The sequence below is a fragment of the Lampris incognitus genome, chromosome 10 (genome assembly GCF_029633865.1).
Source record: "Lampris incognitus isolate fLamInc1 chromosome 10, fLamInc1.hap2, whole genome shotgun sequence".
NCBI lineage: Eukaryota > Metazoa > Chordata > Actinopteri > Lampriformes > Lampridae > Lampris > Lampris incognitus.
In genome coordinates this window covers 32685201-32705769 of record NC_079220.1, presented here as the reverse complement: position 1 = coordinate 32705769, position 20569 = coordinate 32685201, and the positions used below count along the sequence as shown (strand labels likewise).

Sequence of the window (20569 nt, the reverse complement as noted above, 5' to 3'; positions counted from 1 at the left end):
AAATGAGTGGTGTCCACTGATTAAATGCAGTGTTTCTGCACTGTGAAGAGGGAAAACCCAGATAGTCACAACGTTTGTGATGAATGACAGGTTGTTTCGTCGTACAAAATAGATTTGGGGTTTAAAATCAAATTAAGTTGCTTTAATTTAGAGGTTTAATGGAGACAGGTCATAAATAACCCTTAAGACAAGGGCAGTATACAGAATGTGTGGACAACACAAGGTTAAGACTTAATTAAGTGTCTTGATGCATGCCCAATAATCCAGGTCAGACAAACAGACAGATTGACAGATACGTATCTGTCAATAAGCATATCCAGATGAACTGATTCAACCTTCTTTGATTGAGCCTATTTTAAGGCACAAAATAATTCTTGGAAGCAAATCCACCTCTCAGTATTACTGAGCGAGGGAAATAAAGCATATTATGGGGTGCATTACTCATATAAACTACACGTCTGAGCAGTTGCCTTTGTGAGGTGTATCTGGCCATTACAGGAGATTGGTGGCCCTTTATGGGTATGGAAAGCAAGACTGGCACTAGTGTCAGGGCGCAATATGGTCTGCAGTCGGACCCTTCTCTCAGTGTGTGGAGATGTGGCTTTGGTGCCGACGGTTTTAACATTAACTTGCAATAAATGTATAGTCCATCTAAATCAAAGCCTTGCCATTCATCTCCAGTGACGTAGTGGTCGTTGAGCAGGTAGGCATACTGCGACCCAGATGGGTAGATCACTAAGGAGAAAGTGGGTATACTCTCCTATATATTTAAATGGCTTTTTGGCTGATGTCGGGACCATTGTTGTTTATTTTGAACATTAATGATATATGTGAGGTTTCCAAAACACTAAAAATAAGTTTATTTGCAGATGACACAAACTTACTTTGCAGTGGGGGACAACTTGGAACAACTTTTGGATACAGTAGGAAATAAAGTGAAGAAACTGAAGAGTTGGTTTGATTCAAATGAACTAACTTAAACAATTTAAACAAAGCAACATTTATAATATTTGGGAATCGGTCAACAAACTCAAACAAGAAGCTCATGATAAATGGTGTAGAAATCGAAAGTGTCAGAAATCAAATTTCTTGGAGTAATAATAGACAATAAATTATGTGGGAAGCCACATATGAAGTACATGAAAGCAAAAATATCAAAGACAATTGCAATATTATATAAAACCAAAGAGCTCCTGCATCAGCCAGCACTATACACCTTGTACTGCTCCTTCATACTTCCATACGTACATCACCTACTGTGTGGAAGTGTGGGGGAACACATACAAAACAAACACAGATCCCATTTTTATCCTTCAAAAAAGAGCCATAAGAATTGTAAACAAAACCACTTAAAGAAAGCCTACAAACCCACTCTTTATCAAACTGAAAGCACTAAAATTTAAGGATTTGGTTGACTTCAAAACAATTCAAATCATGTACAGAGTAAAAAATCAGCAGTTACAAAACAGTGTCCTAAAATTGCTCCAAAGGAGGGAAAGTAAACATGATCTCAGAGGAATATGTGTATTCAAAAAACAACTAGTGAGGACAAATGCAAAACTTCATTGTATATCCATCAAAGGAGTCAATCTGTGGAACAACTGTAGAAAAGAAATGAAGATGTGTAAATATTTAAGCTTACAAAACTCTTTAAAAACAACATATTTAGATACAGGATGGATGAACAAAGAGGTGGACTGGAATAACATGACATGATACATGATGTGTAAGGTGCCTTGTTTGATTTGTGCTGTTTTGTTTATTTTGATTTCTATGCATTGGCCTTTTTTCCTTTTTTCTCCACTTTTGTTTTGTTTTGAAAATTTTGTTTTGGTTTGACTTGAGTATATAATGTATAAAAAAGGGGTAGGGCCAGAAAAGTTCTTTACTTCATCCTACGCCCTTTTCGAACATGGACTATTACCTGTGTTGTTAGAGAGTTTGCAAACTATGTTCACTGTTATTTCCATTTGTTTTTGTATACGTGCCTATTACTTTGTTATTTTAACATGTTTGAAATAAAAATCAATCAAAAATCAATAAATGGCTGGTGGTTATATTGTAAATTGACAGAAAAAGAGGAGAGTAAAATTCCTGCTTAAACCCTCCACTACACCACTGTTCATCTCCATCTCCCTACTCTCTTTGTGGGTGTGCGTGCACCTGTCACTTTGGTGTGTAGCTGCAAAAGAAATGCTTCCACTTAAAAGAAATGAAAGTCGTTCTAAAATCGTGCGATATTTGATTAGGATGGGACGAATGAATTTTTTTTCTTCTTTTTTTGAATGATGCATATTAATTCCGCACCGCACAGCCAAACGCCTACGCTGTGGTGGTCTCGGCGGAGGCTCAAGTAGATATAGATTAGACAGAAGGCTGGTAACGTACAAGTGGCGTGATGCGGCCGGCTTGCTCCCTTGGTTCTCCCCTCCTGTGTGCTGTGTCTCTTGCCAGCGGATTACCGAACACCCCTGGCTGTGTGGCAGTGTCGGCGTCTAACCTGCAGACCCGATTTTAAACAGCCCTACAAGGGAACCGGGGGGCTGGTGAGGACACTCCATTTGACTGATAATACTGAAAATGAGAAAATGACTTACACACCCGTAAACATTTGAGTTTGGTTTTGAAGTCCTTAATTGTTTGGAATCTGCCGGCTCCAATCTCAGTCTCGGTGTGGTCGATTTACGGAGACGCATAGGACATCTGTCTCCTGCTAACCGGCTCGGCTCGCTAGCGCTGCCTAGCTAACTCCAGCTAGCCCGACCTGCCGCCGTGGAGTTGGTCGCTTCAGCGACAAAATCTCAGCGACAAAGTCATGGATGTGATTTTGAGGAGCAACCTTAAATCTGGCGTCAGGGAAAAGTGACCTAAGCGTGTGTCACTCGGCTGTGTTGTGAAAGTTTTGTTTTTTTATTGTTTTTAGAATGACCTAGCCTCTATCGCAAATCTGACCGCTAGCGAAACCCGTTTAATACCGTTAGGTAGTATCAAGGTGACGGATGAATGGAAACAGAAAAGTATGGAAGCTAACGCTAGCTATCGAGCTAGTTAGCATCACCGGATTTGGTGGGATGCACGGAACACCGCGCGCGGGCGCGCGCGCGCACACACTCGCACCGTGCTCAAACATGTTTACGTGTCTGCCTGTGTAGTGGAATGTTAATGGGGAAGTTACACTAATCAGGATGAGGAACAGGCTGTCCGCCAACCTCCGTTTGCTTTTACTTGTTAAGACTGACATTTAACGTGAAATGCCCAACATAACGGCCATCACGGGCTCACACCATGTATGTGGTCGGCCTTGTCTTTGCCAGCCCGTGTGGATGACACGGGTACCGGTATTTCACGTCAAACAGCGGCGGGACAGAGGTGCTCTCGCCGGGTCTGGGTTATAACGCGGCGGGGCAAGGAGACACTGACCACCGATTCGGACGCATGCTAAGCCAGAGTGCCTAGCTAACCTAGCTATTTGCCGGTGTGGCTAAGAGCACAATAAACACCTTGTACAGATACCGGCGCCAATGGTTTCCAACAAGATTTTAGTGGCAATAATTCTCTTAAACGTGTACATAGGTGTACAGTCACTTTTTTACCTTTTTGGTGGCATCGTTTTAACTGTTGTGGTTGCTATGGCATTTTTAAATGGACCTAGGCTATTAGACTGGGCAAATTCTCCTCCCCATCTTCAATTCAATAAATACGTCCTGACTGGATATCGACCGATCTCCTCAGTGCAAGACTGTATCAGAAGCCTGTTTTACTTGCACAATGAACTTGGCAACATATACACTCACGGTGAGTAGAAATCCTTCATCACTTTTAGTCAGCAGATGAGATTTCTCTTTGTGGCAATTGGCAATTACGCGGAGTGACCAAAGAGTGTCGCCCGAAGTGTAACTTCGCCATCCCTCTACATTCTATTGTTTTGCCGGCAAATTTGACCTTAATTGCTGTGTAACAGTTCCTTTCTGCGGGCTGTCATTCAAATGAACACTTCACACTGTCAAATAAATCCAACCATGTTGTATATACTGTACTGTACATTGTACATATACTGGTACACTCTGTCATGTCCATCTACCTCAGGCATGTATGTAAGAAACCTGCTAACATCTATGTCAGCATCTCTGACATATTCTCTGCACCATTGCACCTTATCACCTCTTATTTCCCCTGTATAAGTCAATCCTTGTGAATATATCTGAAGATGGCTGTGTTTTAGTGTTGTTATTCTATGTTAAGTACACTGAGAGAGCCATGAAACCGGAGTCAAATTCCATGTTTGTGCAAACCTACATGGCCAATAAACACGATTCTGATTCTGAACATATCTCAGTATCCCATTTGCATCTTGGAGAGGGATTTTTTTTTACTGGCTTGCTAGTCCTTTGCAATGTGTTTTGTTTTAACCTCCCCTTTTTACCATGAATACCTGATCATACTTCAGATATCATGACACCCATTTTCAAACAATATGAAAAATTTTGTACTCTCTTTATGGACCAGGGCTGTAGGAAGTATAGCATATTTAATATGGCTTTATTGACTTTTGCGAATCTGCAATCTTCAGTCCAATGTTAATTTCATAATATTCCAACTATCAGTGGAAACAGACAGTGGTTATCAGGGATGTTGCTCTGAAAGTTTTCATCACCATTTAATAAGTGGTTTCTACAGAGCAAGTGATGTCAAATACCCCCTTAAAAAAACACAACAAAACATGGCAATCTAGAAGTGCTTTAATCTGATTCTCAGAAATATACTTTTTCTCCAGAGTAGGGCATGACAAACAGTACTTGGAAGATGCACATACATATCTGCTCTTAAGCTTGACTTCCACTAAACATCTGTTTATTAATATGTAGGAAGATATGCCACATGTTAACTTGTCACGGGCGGCGTTTGCATGTAAATGCCAAAACATGCCGGCCACCTCGTGGCTCTTGGAAATGAGCAAGAGCACTGTAGTGTTGGCGTTTGGGGCCTTCACAGCAGAGGCCCTGTTTAATGTGTCCAGTGGTGCAGCCCTAACTGGTACTGGGTAGAGGAAGTTGGGGAGGGGGAGAAGAGGTAACACACTTAAAATAGATGTGTTAGATGGCATTGTCCATATCACCTGGCTGGGACAAATGATTTGACATTGGAAAAGGCAGAGTGAGCAAAAGAGAGAGAGGGGACAGTGTGAGATGTCTATGTGCGTGCATGGGAAAGGGGGCGATAAATGATAAGTGTGTGTGCGTGCGCGCGTGTGTGTGTATGTATCAAATTTCAAGGGCCAGGTTTTGCTCACAATGCAGTAATCAGTCCTCTGTTGCCAAATACAGCAGCCTGTAGTGGTCCTCTGTGTCCATTAGCAATGTGGACTACAGCTGCATCAAAGTAAGGGCTCAGTGGTTATGTTTATCCCTTTAGAGAAGCTTCTTTGAGAGTTTATTGTATACTGCATGGCATAGGAATCCCAGGAATATTTTTGGAATGTCCTGGGAATAGCGAAACATAATCATCATTAGTGTGTTGGCAGGTATTGGAATCAGCTTAAATGTATTGACTACATTATCTCAATGCGTAAAATACCCTGAACTCTCATGTCTTACTAGTGTTGTAGTTTTTCAAGTAAAATGCTTTTCCAGTGAGAAATCAACCTAGTCAGACAGACATGCTGTGAGCCTACAGTTGTTTTCATGGTCGATTAAACTTCAAGGCATCCTTTTCATACTTGTGTTAGCCAAACACGATTGGAGCAGGTCACACTCTAATAACCTTAGGTTATCTGTTTTCTCATCCCTCTGCCTTTCTCTCTCTCTCGCTCTCTCTCTCTCTCTGTCACTCTCTCTCCCCAGGCATTCCTTTGGTTTGCTTCCTGGTGCTCCTGCCTCTCAACATCCCCTGGTCTCAGATCAGCGTCACGTGGCTGGGCGTGGTCCACTTCCTGGCCTGCCTTTCACCTCAGCTGGGCTCTGTGCTCTACCACCTCTTCATGAACCATGAGGGAGGGGAGCCTGTGTACCACACCCTCCTCAAACTTGACATGTGTGGTATCTGCATGATAAACACACTGGGTAAGATTTAAAGCTCTAAGATTCTAAGGTGTTTCGCTTTTTTGGCATTTTATTTCAGCTCAGTGTTAATTTTGACACCCATTTTAGGATTTAGTCTGGTCTTAGCCTGTTACCACAGCATGGCTAATAGCTCTTATCACATTTTAGTTGTTTAATTTTGATTAAGTCGAGGTACTATAAAGTTGACTAAATCTCTGGTCGTATTAGTCTACTCATTATCATTTTAATGAAGTCATAATTTAGTCACTGCACAGGGCTGCCAACTCTCTTTAGCATAAAAATCATTCAAATGACCAAATCTCAAATCATAGCATGAAAAGTTCATCAAGTCAAATGCTTGCTTTCCTGTGGTATGTTTTCATGTGCTTGCTATGCAAGTGAAAATGAATTCAGTTTTATTAAAACATAAGATAAAAAGAACAACCATATAAAACAAAAAAGTCATATAAATTAACAAAATATTTCACTGAGGGGGTTCCATAAAAACGAATGGTAAGACAACAGCAAGCAAGGCTCTGGAGCTGTGTAATCAGGAATCAGGAACATTTATTTGTCATTTCATTCCATGCACCTGTGCACATGAAATGAAACGAAATACCATTTCCCCCAGCCCACAGCAGTGCAACAAAAAGACAAAAACACATATCCAAAAACTACAAGAACACATATATCCAAACCACAAAAACTACAAAAACACATATATCCAACATATTAAAAAAAATTCACTGTCCAAAAGCGTGAACACCAGGATGACTGTCGAAACTGCCGGTCTGCATGGGCTAGCAGTTAGCTTAGCCTGCCCCACTTCCGCCTCCTATCAGACCACCCTCGGTGTTTCCTCCTCGGACACAGCTCCGGGCAGGGCAGTGGTCCCTGGGCCCACCGGATGCAGCAGACCAAGCTCTCCCAGCCGATCCAGCACCAGCTCTCCCAGCCATCAAATGAAGACAAAACTTAAACGCAGACATGGACAAAGACACTGCATGGATGGTACAGGATGAGGCCGCTGCAAACCCGAGTTTGTGCAGCCATCTTCCCACACAAGAAGCGGAAGATAATGTGGTGCAGTCTGGGTAATGAAGTCCTTTGGTTTGATGTTGCGCAAGGGCTCACTCAAATGTACTGCTATGGGCTACAATGGATCAGAGAGTCCAGAGAGAGAGAGAAGACTGATTTTTGAAGGAGAGACTATGCTGCTTCCACCTTCCCCCTCCACCCACTCACACAATCACCCTCCAGACTATTTCCAAAAGTTGGCAGCCCTGCTGTATTTCTAACACCTTGTTGCAAACTTGTATTACACACTATACACAATGATATGTTCCAAACCTATTCAGTATTAAAAATGTGATTGTTGTATGAACAGAATTGTCCCTCAACTCTTGCACAGACTGTTGGGCGCTGGCAAATTTTAGTTGCCACTCCTGTAGAAACAAGACTGTCAATCACAGGGCAAAGCAAATTTGGGCAATTACACGATCGCAATTTGGTAAACCTTAAATTCAAATACAATTGGACCGCAGTGATTTAGAAAAAACAATCATGATTTAGTCACTGATAGTATTTTCGTTTCATCACATTGTTGTCAACTTTTGCTGAAAAAGAACGAAAGAACGTAGTTGCAGTTATCGTTTTTTTTTCAGGATGTTTTAGTCAGTCATCGTCATCTGCTTTAAAAAAGAGGTGTTTGATGAATATTTTCATTATACTTGTGACTAAATTTTTGTGACTAAAACTGGTTCAGCTGTATGCCTTCTCTTGACCTGCTGCTCGATTCATGTGAAATTGTGATTATTGATATTCACTGTCGGCTCTTAATATAATCCATCATACTGCTTTGTTCCAAGTTCTTCCGTATACAAGTTGACCTTTGATTTGTTTGTTTGACCCAGGAGCGCTGCCCATTGTCTACAGCACACTGCTGTGCTACCCATTCACACGCACCGTGGCCCTGTTAGTCTACATCCTGCTGTCTACCTACGCCATCTACTGCGCCATCACGGCCCGCAGCAGCGTACGGCGCCTGCGCTCCTTTGCCTGGCAGGCGCTGTTCCGCTTCTCCTTCTTCCTGCTACGTTGGGTGGGTGTTGGCGGCGGCAGCCCCACCTCTCTGCGGCACTTCCTCACAATGGACGCCCTGGCCGTGCTGGGCGGGGTCATCAACATCACGCGCATCCCCGAGCGCTTCCGCCCCGGCCTGTTTGACTACTGGTGCAACAGCCACCAAATAATGCACGTACTGGTGGTAGGCTCCATACTTTACCTGCACTGGGGGGTGTTGGATGACCTGCTGTGGATCAACAGTTACCACTGTCCATCAGACTGAATCTGCCCACACGCACCCAATCCCCACCTACTGCCTCCGCCCAGGACCAGAATGTGTGAGCGTATAGGAATGCAAGGGTAAAGGACCTCTGTGGGAGGGAAAGGGTAGAAGGTGAGGTTATATATGTTGTATATGCTGACATATGTGCTCCAACCAAGAATGTTCATATCTTTGTCCATCCAGATATTTTGCGTGTGTGTGTGTGTGTCTGGTGGTTGGGGCAGTTGTGCTGTTTGATGAGTACATTGAATATGTACTAATTCATTTGCCACAAGCATGGACACCCACACACACACACACAAGCATGAAGCAGAAGGGAAGATTTTGAAGACAGTAATTTCAGTGACTTAAATATCAAGTACTTTCAAGCCTTTTGTAAAGGCCTGGTAGAGGTTTTAGTAATGGGTCTTACTTAAAACCTACTTAAATCTAAAGCCTTTACTTATTCAGATATACACGTGTACTTGAGAAGTAGCGGCCATGTTTGATTTAGCAAATGAAATTATATCATATGTCACGTGACAGGAAATCTCTATTATGGGTGTCACTGTTGCCACCTATGCAGCATCTCCACCTCTCCGTTCATGCACACATGACACAGACACACATGGACTCACTTGTACCGACATTTTTATACAACATGGCAGTAGTGATGCACAAAGCACTCGAATTACTTGTCACAAAGTCCAATTGGAACTACTTGATGTAATTTAATTTATGGCTGTGGATCGGTCGCTCTTTTTGTTTCTTTCACTTTTAAGTTATTTTCTGCCGCTACCCTTGTCTATTATGATGTGTGTCTGTCTGAGTTGTCTGCCCTTTGACTTGATGAGTATGACCTGAAAATGGGTGTGGGGGTTCACTCCTTGTTCTGCTAGCATGTTGGCATTGAGTTTACTTCCTTATGATGGCTTTGACCACACGTTAGCCCTGGATGGTGCAGTGCTCTCAGTCTAGGTAGTTTACACCCAGTGCCAATGAAAGCCAAGCATGTTTTATTTAAAACAAGTTTACACTTTCTGTTTTCCAGTTGCGTTGTACTTTACCAAGAATTGTGAGACAACTCCATGTCATTTATTGTTGTATCTTTGCAATAACTCACACCATGAGGAAGATGAATTGTATTTATGTTTTAACAGAACTTTTCCCAACTATTCTGTTCCACTTATGGGACATGCTATCTTATGACTTTTTGAGGTACTACTTTTATGCTCCTCACTAAAAAAAGTAAAAAGTACTTGTATATAAGTCAAAAGTATATGACATATGGCAAGCTGCTAAAGTTAAATGACATGTTTTACACTGAAATGCTGGAGTATATATGACAGGTCTTGTTGTGCACATGGCATCAGACTAGACCTAGTTGACTGGAAAGATGAAGAGTTGTCCACTGGGTTGTCCAGGTGCCATGGCAGTCTATTCCGTTGCCTACCAACATGGGGATCGCCGGTTCGAATCCCCGTGTTACCTCTGGCTTGGTCGGGCATCCCCACAGACACAATTGGCCGTGTCTGTGCGTGGGAAGTCGGATGTCAGTATGTGTCCTTGTCACTGCACTAGCACCTCTCTGGTCAGTCGAGGCGCTTGTTCGGGGGGGAGGGGGAACAAGGGAATAGCGTGATCCTCCCATGTGCTACATCCCCCTGGTGAAACTCCTCACTGTCAGGTGAAAAGAAGCGGCTGGCGACTCCACATGTATCGGAGTAGACGTGGTAGTCTGGAGCCCTTCCCGGATCAGCAGAGGGGGTGGAGCGGTGACCAGGACGGCTTGGAAGAGCGGGGTAGTTGGCCAGATACAATTGGGGAGAAAAAGGGAAAAAAATCCTAAAAAAACAGAAGAGTTGTCCACTGACAGCTGCGAACATTCACATAAACGTATTAGTGTTCAAAGCAGTTGGCTTTTCAACAGTTGACAGTACGGCTCTGGTTTAACAAACCTCACACTTGGGGGTGTCTTTTCTATTAGCACAGCAGTCATGAAGCACAACAGGAAGAACATCTAACATTTCTTGTGCTTGAAAAATGGAATTGCTTGCTGATACAGCTAAAACATTTCAACTGCACACCAGAAATTGCAAAACATTTCTAATTGTAAATCTGGATCATCCTTTATTTTGCACGTATTTTCTAACAAATTTCAGTACTTTAAAGTTTTCTGGTGTGGTCATAAAGGACACAATAACAAGAAAAATAGGTGTTTACATTAGAATATTAGTTAATTCAATTTCATAGTTGCCAGCTGCATTTTTCTTTGTTTTCTTGAAGAGACGTCTGTGTAAAACAGCTCTTTAAACAAGATATTTTGCTGCCATGCACAATCTCTAGTTTACAAATCCAGTGTTAGAGAACATCTTTCACTTTACTCAAAACTGAGCAAGTCCCAAGCATTGGCAACTCATTTTCTCCCCATGCACAGCATTTTAAACCCATATTTAAACAGATTATTATTATTATTATTATTATTATATATTGATTATATAATGATATATATAATATATAAATATAATAAAATATAAATAGTATATTATATATTTTGTATTACAATGATATGTTATGATATAATGCTATATATTACAATTATATCCATCCATCCATCCATTATCCAAGCCGCTTATCCTGAGTAGGGTCGCGGAGATGCTGGAGCCTATCCCAGCAGTCATTTGGCGGCAGACAGGGAGACACCCTGGACAGGCCGCCAGGCCATAATAATTTAATATGTTATAATATATATATTATATATTATAATATCGTTATATATATATATATAAACACAGAAAAACATTTAATGGATACCTCTGTCCATGTGTAATTCAATTCATAGCACAATCACTGTTCAGCCAGAAACTAAAAGCCACTATCTTGAAGATGTCGTTATTTCAAATGACCTCCGTTGTTGAAGGTTTGAAATAAACGAGGTCCTACTGTATGCAGACGTTAACGCTGATCTAATAGGATGATGATGAAGATTCATCATTCTAGCTCCATCTATAAAAACCTACAAGGTCTCTCGCCACATGAACAATTTTGGGCCTGTTTTTGTTTTTTTTTTCCTTTGTAATTTAAATGCACTGCTTACGGCGCTGTACCGGCTCGTTCTTGTGAATGGAACCCGGATTGATTTGCACTCTTTAAACCCGAACAGAGGGAGCTTATAAACTCCCGGGCTGATTGAAATGGGTGTAGTATTTTTGTTAAGCTGTTTTAACAAGGTCAGAAGGAACCCCCTAGCCCTTTTCTCCGTGTATAGAGAGTGACTGAGTTTATAAGTGGTCCATCAACTCTGTCGCTCACAATATTGTTGGCACTATGTTCTGCACTGGTATTTCTGTTAATGCTCTGATTAACAGACATGTTTACTTGTTGAATCTTCCTGACACGTTGCTTGTGGCCATCAAACCCATGGTTGAGCCAAGCTCTTATCTCTGGAACTAGATTGTTCATCAAATTACCCATGGGGGGGGGGGGGTGCGGTCGTTGGTCGGGCAATCTTTCATGTTTCGCATCAAGATGGTCAGGCCACAGTCACCCCCAGCCCCCAACACATCGATTCACACCTCTTGTCCGGAAGTGTGGTGGTCTATGGTGTTAGTCTGTTCACGCTGACTCATGATTGGCCATTCTCACTTTATGTGATAATTATGTAACTGATCCAATGTAGAAGCTCAAACTAATGTGTTGCTGGCCACTGAATGAAACTGAACAATGCATGACAGTAGCTCTGGACGAGAAAAACACTTGAGCCCAGTGTTAGCTAGTGTTAGCTAAAGGCTTGTGCATTGGGACCATTGACATGACATGTCATTCACTCCAGGATGTTCCACATGCTGTTGGGAGGGAGGATGCTGAGACTATTCAGGGGTGCAGGCGTGGGAAGATGGGCGCCATTACAGGGATCTGACAGACAAGAACAAAGGCAATACATCTATATTGAGACAAACTGCACTGTTTTATTGTTTTCAAAAAGGGCTTTGGATCAAACAATAATGAAAGTTATTTCAAGTCCGTATAAATGATGTAAATACATGTATGTAGATCACATATACATACCATGCAGACGATATACCTGATAGAGTTCCCATACAATGCACAACATGTAAAGGAAGGAAAAATAGGTCAAGGAGTTAGTAATGGGCCACACATCCGTCATTGCTCTCTTGCAGAGCTTTGCTGTCTGTGCATCTGTTTCATATCAAACACATCTATGGGCTTAGCTATTTACATGTGTATATGTAGAGCAACGCAGGAAACACAAAACGAATTCATTTTTATTTGTAGAGCTGGTTAGCTTTGTTATTTTCAGACCTCTATGAAGAATGCATTTAGTTGTTTGAATGTAACTCTTGTTTATTTTTTATTTTATTTTTTGTGTTTGTTTGATTTAAAAAAAAATTTTTTTTTTAGACATTTTGGAAAGATATTTGTGACCGTTGTGGGAGTATTGCAGGCATGTGAATACCTCTTGACTACAACTGGTTATCTATGCATTATCAGATGAGAATACATAAAAGTTAATATGTGTTTGTTAAACCGGTATCTCTGATGTAACAAGGAGACAAAGACCAGGGAGCTCTTGGCTCGTTGATCTACACTTAACGGAGTGCGACGCTCCAACATCCTGGTTCTCCACTTCTCAGGGTGCCATAACAGTAGCTGTACCATCAGGGCCTAGCCTCCGCTGTCTGAATCATGGCTCTTAGACTCCACATTGCCTGTGTCTGTCCTCTCTGTACGGTTACTCCGTAAGGGCCCGCGGGCCCGGACTCGAGAGAAGAGCGTTGTGTTGTAGTGGCCGAGGCTTGTTTGGATGGGGACCTTGTGTAACGGACAGAAAGGGTGGGGGACTGGGAACAAGGATACCAAAATGGACTTGAACTGGAGAGAAAAGCAGGGAATTCTCTGAAAACCATTTTTCAGAAGTGGAACTAGGACTGTGACTTTGACCTTTGTCCGCGTCTGTATGTTCAATGATTATAACAGCGACATTATGTATGGAATACAATACTAACAAAACATTTTTTTTAAATTACACAGCTGCCGGATAGCCTGTTAATGACTATTTATAATTGATTAACTGTCAGAACTATTGTTACACAATGATTATTATGAATTCTGTTATTCTGTGGAAAATTGTTATTGATAATGACACTTGTCTATTATGTACAGATTACGAGGCTACCCCTTGTCTTTAGGATGAAGGGGGCATTCTGGAGGGTCTGTCTGTTTATCTGTCTCGTCTGGTTTGCTGTGGCTTTTTAAGTTGCACGAGTGAGTGTGTCTTTGTCCCCGTCTAGTGGACAGTTTGTGTATTGAAGGTTACCGTGTTAGTGGAAAGAACTCAATGGGCCTCATTCATCAATCGTTCGTACGTACAAATTTGTTCTTTTACACCAATGGGATTTTTTTTAGCCCTAAAGTTTGTGTCAGACACCAGTGTAGAACCTGGTAACCCCTGAATTTAGACACCAGTTGGCTAACACTGATGTCTTGGCAAACCTGGGTGATTGCTCGTTGCAATAGGCAGACAACAGATGTTAGGGAGAAGGAGCTACAAATAACCATCAGGCTTTGCTGCTGACTGTTAGACAATCCTGAGAGCTAAAAAATTCCATGGGTGTGTAAGAACAAATTTGTACGTACAAGCGAGTGATGAATGAGGCCCATTGAGTTGGCAGAATATTCACATCTGTGGCATGCTGCCAAACCCTCTCTTTGCCCATGGTTGCACAAGCCGGATGTTAATTTATACGTATGGATCATGTATGCTGTGTGAGGGTATGGGCCATTGCACAACTGTCATTCAGCAAGCATGAAATGTGATTGTAGTTATTTAATTTAATCCCTAGGTTTTCCCCTCATGTGCTAACAGGGTGCTGACTGCATCTGCAGTGTGCCTCACTGTCCAGTCTGCCCTCACATAGACATGCTGTCTGTTCCTCTGCCTCATCTACATGTCTATCTAGCATTTAGTGTGACGTGTTACAGACAGGCCCCCCACACTCCGCCTCCAGCAACGATTGTGCAATAAACTGAAGTCTATATTTTTAAACTTGCCCTCAGTCATCTTTTTTGTGATCTTTTGTGTGATTTGAGTGAGATGTAGTGGTGGCCCTTAAAGTGGCATGTTTATGGTATCATATATATACTATGTGTCTGTGTGTGTGGGGGGGGGTTGTGTTGTTTGATGATTACATTGAATATGTACTAATTCATTTGCCACAAACATTCACACACACACACACACACACACACACACACACACACACACACACACACACACACACACACACACACACAAGCACGAACCAGAAGGGAAGATTGTGAAGACAGTAATTTCAGCGACTTAAATATCAAGTACTTTCAAGCCTTTTGTAAAGGCCTGGTAGAGGTTTTAGTAATGGGTCTTACTTAAAACCAACTGCTTAAATGTAAAGCCTTTACTTATTCAAATATATGTATATATATACAGTGCATCCGGAAAGTATTCACTGTTGTGGTCCAGACGCAAGGCGCCTGAGTCTACCAGCAGGGCTCAATCAGCGCGCTCGTTGAGAGCGCAGCTACGCACCAGAGGCTCATCGGTGATCAGCGCACCTGAAGCCAATCTGCAGCCAGCTATAAGAGAGGACGCTGACGTGTAGTCGTTGCCAGATTGTGCCATCTAGTACGGTAGTTACCCATTAGATCGCTAGACTCTTTGGCTGTGTGTTCTCCTGCGATTCTTGTGATCCCTGAGTCTAATTCTGTGTCTCTTTCCCCCGTCCTCCCAGAACCCCCCGGTGCCGGTGTTTCTCGGGCTCCGTCTTTCTCGCGTCCCTTGTGTTCCTCGGAGCCCTCCCCTTGTGCTCCCACGCTGCCTCCCGCAGAACCCCTACTCCTGGACTTGCGCTTCACCAACACGCACAAACACCCTCCAGTCATTTACATTTCTGCACACACGCACCACACTCGCCCTGCACACAGTCTTTTACACACCCCACATCAAGGACTCTAGTTGCACCATACACTTCCCGCATTTCCCTTCCCTGAACCGAAATAAACGTGCCTACGGGCTTGACCCTGCCGGACCCCTGCACTGGTTCCTTTCCGACCCACAACAGTACAATCTGGCCACGATGGAACCGGGTCCAGCAGGAACTCCAGCAGCAACTCCGGCGGCTATTCCCAGCGGATCTGGCGATCCTCCGCTCATCTTAGGACTCAACGCAGCAGTCCAACAGCAGGACACACGGATGACGGCGCTGGAGAACCGTCTCACCGCCGCCTTCGCTCAGGTCCTCGCTCGGCTGGGTCGCCTGGACGTGACGGTAAACCCACCGCAACCCACGCCTCAAGCGGACCAACCTGGCTCAGGACCAGTTCCAGCTCCGGTTCTCGGGCCCGCTCATAGAGAGCCCAAGCTAAACCCCCCGAAGTCCTATGAAGGTGAGTTTGAGCTCTGCCGTGGCTTCTTAGTCCAGTGCGAGCTGGTATTCCGCCACCAGCCCAGCCGTTACACTTCAGACGGCGCTAGGGTCGCCTTTATCATGTCCCTGCTTACGGGTAAGGCCCTCGGATGGGCCACGGCTGCCCTAGACCAGAACCCCGCCATGTCTTCTGATTTATGCAGCCTTTTCCGGGGAATTCACGTGTGTTCGATCACCCCATTGGTGGCTGTGACGCCACCGCCCGTCTCCACACCATCAAACAGGGCTCTCGTTCGGTGGCCGAATACACCGTCGATTTCCGAGTCCTGGCCGCAGAGTGCCGTTGGAATGACGATGCCCTGCTGAGTACATACAGGCGGGGCTTAAGCGAGGAGGTCAAGGAGGGACTCTTTAGAGACTGGCCGGCGACCTGCAAGAGTTAATCGGCCTGGCTCTGAAGATGGACCAACGCCTCCAGGCGAGACGAACGCGCTCGAGCTCAGCGCCAGTCCCTCATTCCTCCCTGGGGTACCCCCCAGTCACCTCGCCCCCTCCAGGATCCCCAGCCAGCACCAGCAGCCCCGTCCACTCCCTCGCCACGACCACTTGAGCCTGGGGTGGAGCCCATGGAGGTGGCTCGGTCACGCCTCACCGGGGTTGAGCGCGAACAGCGCATGCGAGGCCGGCTCTGTTTGTACTGTGGGCAGGCCGGACACGTCATTCGGGACTTTACCACACGCCCAAAAGGCCGAGCTTAGTAGGGGAGGGGCTACTAGTAAGCTGCATGACTCTGCCCCAGAACAAACCGCCCCCCTCTCTTTTATTCCCTGCGTCTCTCGCCTGGGATCAGCAGTCTGCCTATCGACTCTGGAGCCGACGGGAGTTTCATCGACGGGGCCCCAGCTCGGCAGGCTGGCATCAGTCTCACCCCGCTGGAGACCCCTATTGAGACCCGCTCGCTGGGTGGACGCGCTCTCTGTCGCATCACCCACACCACTGAGCCTCTCAAGCTAACCATCTCGGGCAACCATGTCGAGACAATCCGCCTCCTTATGTTCACTGCTCCCTCCTTACCACTGGTTCTCGGGAGGCCTTGGTTGCAGAGGCATGGCCCCAACATCGCCTGGTCCTCCGCTCGGATCATCGGGTGGAGTGTTGCGTGCCACGCGAACTGTCTCCGCTCTGCCTCCTATCCTCCTGGGGCTCCTAATGCTACGTTCAGACCAAATGCGGCGAGAGAGTTCGCGCCGCTTTGTTTGGCCGCCAGGTGTGTTCGAACAGAACGCGAATTCGCTGTGTTGACGTCACAACAAGCAGACTAGTTACACCAACGCTGCTAGCAAGTTTGCTAGACCGCACACAACAAATACCACACACGAGCAGTTTTGTGTTTACTTGTGATCATCATGGATGAGCGACAGAGATCAGTTGCGGTGGCTCTGCTTTATATCAACTTGCGCCGCCGAAAACGGCGTCAGCGTTGTGTTTGGGTTCATAGCATGTTGAGATATGACACCAGCGTATTTGCATGACTATGTGTTACTGTGTACTATTATTTTGTTTACGACTTTGTTTGTCCACAAATGGGCGGTGTTGCGCTTGCATGCGCGGATTGATTACGTCACTGAGACGCCGTTCATTTTTCTTCATCTCCACAAACTACCGAATAAACGGAGGCTGCATTTTTCCCTCCAGCAGAAGTTCGGTAGTCAGTACGATTCTTTATAACGGTTTAATAATCCACTTCATCTGCGCAGAGATAGACATAAAGTATTAGTCTAGTCTTCTAACAGGTTATGGGCCCAGATAACGTTGGATTATTTAGTAGTTTGATAAAAGAAGTACACGAAGTGTGATAACCTCGGATGGCGGGATGCGCGCAGGTTATCACGGAGTAGCAAGTGTGAAGCTAGTTAGCATCGAGGGAAGCTAACGGAACGCTAAGCTAACGCTACCTAGGGAGATGGAGCGAAAGAAGAGCAGGTGGCCCACATTCAACGGACAGGCCGATGAGTATGAACTGTGGGAAGAGCGAATGCTCTGTTGCATGCATGGTGTGGGGCTGAAAACCACCATTCTTACCTAGCCCGTGGGACCTTTGACAGCGGAAGAGCAGGCCCTAGACGAGGAGCGGAACGCGGACGCCTACTGCGCATTGGCGCCTTTATTGGACAACACAAGCTTGGGACTGATCTTCAGAGAAACGAAGAACAACGGTAGAGAGAGTCTACGGGTGTTGCGGGAACATTACATTGGTAAGGGCAAACCCCGGATTGTCACTCTGTATGTAACATTGACTGGGCTAAAGAAAGCTGATAATGAGACGATAACCGAATACATTATCCGAGCTGAACAAATCATTACGGCTCTCAAAGGGGCGGGAGAAGCACCGAGTGAGGGACTAATGATGGCCATGGTGATGAGGGGGTTACCCGAGAGATATAAGCCATTCACTCTAATGGTGACACATGGCGACAGTGAGTTGACATTGGGACAATTTAAGGCCAAATTGAGAAACTTTGAGGCGGCAGAAGATGTAGCTAATGCTACAGCATCGGACGAGACGTCCGAGAGGGTGATGAAGGCCCACGCAGCGCCTAAGAAAAAGCCAGTGAAACGCTCTGAGGGAGAAGATGATCAAACGGTGTGCTGGCGATGCGGTGACAAAGGCCATCGGAAATCGGACTGTTCACGCAGCGTGTGGTGCAGCTTCTGCCGGATCAAGGGTCACACGGACAAAGTGTGCAAGAAGAAGGACTGCGCTGATGGAGCCAGATGTGCACGCGAGCAAGGTGGCGGCGGCGGTCACGGAGCAGGTCGAGGTCAGGGACCAGGGAATACTGCGGAAGAAGAGAACTACATCTTCAGAGTGCAGGCTGGAGAGACCAGCTCAGCAGGACCAGGACGACGGCAACAGTTCAAACCAGGAATGATTGTGGACTGTAGGGCTTCTTCCCACATAGTCAATGATAAGAAGAAGTTCAAGAGCTTTGACAGCTCGTTCGAGCCAGAGAAACACTGCATGGAGCTGGCGGACGGTAAGCGCACCTTTGGTGTGGTGCAGGGCAGGGGAGATGCTACGGTATGTCTGCTCGACAGTGAGGGGCGACGGTGTAGAGTGACACTGCGGAACGCACTATATATTCCATCGTACCCCCAAGAGCTCTTCTCTGTGAAGTCTGCGACAGCACACGGAGCCAGTGTGTTCTTCGAAGAGGGCAGAGATGCCCTAATGTCACCGGATGGTACCAGGTTTGACATTTTTGTACAGGGGAAAATGTACTATTTGCAAACTGAATGTGTTGTTGAAAAGTGCCATGTGAGCCATGATATAGAAACTTGGCATGAGATAATGGGCCACTGCAACTATGATGATATCATAAAGCTACAGGATATCACTGATGGTATGCATATAAAGGGAAAGTGTGTAAACCTGACAAAGAGTGTGCAGTATGCTTAGAAGGGAAGTTTACCCAAAACAGAGTACAGAAAAATGTACAGACTGACGGTACACCGTCAGCACCCGAGGATGATGACGAGGAGCACCCAAGGGTGACATCACAAGCCTCAGCCAGTGGGAGGTACCCCCAAAGGGAACGCAACCCTCCGAGATATCTGACTGACTATAGTCAGGGTGACAGTGATGACAGCTCACTCACTACTATAGATTATGCATACAGGGCAGTGTGCGGTGTCCCTCTGACCTTTAAAGAGGCCATGGAATCGCCAGAATCAGAAAAGTGGTCCAGGGCAATGGACGAGGAAATGGAGTCTCTAAGAGACAACAAAACATTCACCCTTACGAAATTGCCAGAGGGCAAGAAAACAGTGGGAGGAAGGTGGGTGTATTCGATAAAGACAGATATAGACGGACACGACAAGTACAAGGCTAGATTTGTAGCAAAGGGATATAGCCAGAGAGCTGGGGTGGATTATGGGGAGACATTTTCGCCAACAGCCAACCTAACAAGTGTTCGAGTGCTTCTACAGAAGGCGGCTCAGTATGACTTGATTTTACACCAGATGGATGTAAAGACGGCCTATCTTCATGCCCCCATAGACTATGACATATACATGGAACAACCTGAGGGTTATATTGAGAAGGGAGAAAAACTAGTGTGTAAACTAGAGAAGTCAATCTACGGCCTCAAGCAGTCTGGCCGCAATTGGAATTTACTGTTACACGAGTGTTTGACAGGTGATGGTTTTACACAAAACCAATCAGACCATTGTGTGTACTCCAAGGAGTCAAAGGAAGGGATCATTATAACCTGGGTAGATGATCTTATCATAGCATCAAGCAGCACAGAGATGCTGAGTAAAGTGAAAAAGATGCTGTCCACAAAATTCAGGATGAAAGATCTGGGCAGGTTAAAGTGCTTTCTTGGGATGGACTTCACTCAGTCCGCCAACTGTGTAACAGTTTCACAACAAAGGTACTCTGAGAAAATATTGGAGCGTTTTGATATGCAGGAGTGCAGGGTAAGAGAAACCCCATGTGAGCAGAAATTAGACTACTCAGAAGATGCACCAAAAATGTTAGATGTGAAAAAGTACAGAGAGGTGGTCGGGAGTCTAATATACTTAGCTACATGTACACGTCCAGATTTATGTTTTGTTGTGAGCAAGCTATCTCAGCATTTTGCAGAGCCTACTGAAGAGCAATGGGTGACAGTAAAACATGTGTTTCGTTACCTTAAGGGCACCACAGACAAACAGCTCTGTTACAGGAAGAGCGACGAGAAGCTTGGCTTACAGGCATATAGTGATGCCGACTGGGC

At 44.8% G+C, this 20569-nt stretch overlaps 1 protein-coding gene across 1 annotated transcript; it reads left to right on the top strand.

Annotated features, from left to right (window-relative positions):
- Positions 1 to 3521: 3521 nt before the first annotated feature.
- Positions 3522 to 8385, top strand: paqr4a (progestin and adipoQ receptor family member IVa). The gene is made up of 3 exons (XM_056288687.1): positions 3522 to 3795; positions 5841 to 6059; positions 7952 to 8385. Exons 1-3 carry the CDS (start codon positions 3522 to 3524, stop codon positions 8383 to 8385), a joined length of 927 nt encoding a protein of 308 aa, XP_056144662.1.
- Positions 8386 to 20569: the final 12184 nt, after the last annotated feature.

Excerpts from the sequence above, each read along its gene's own strand:
- paqr4a (XM_056288687.1), top strand. The coding sequence starts at position 3,522 with ATGGTTTCCAACAAGATTTTAGTGGCAATAATTCTCTTAAACGTGTAC. Across the intron at positions 3,796-5,840 it reads TGGCAACATATACACTCACG|GCATTCCTTTGGTTTGCTTC; the intron begins GTGAGTAGAAAT and ends CTCTCTCCCCAG. Across the intron at positions 6,060-7,951 it reads CTGCATGATAAACACACTGG|GAGCGCTGCCCATTGTCTAC; the intron begins GTAAGATTTAAA and ends TGTTTGACCCAG.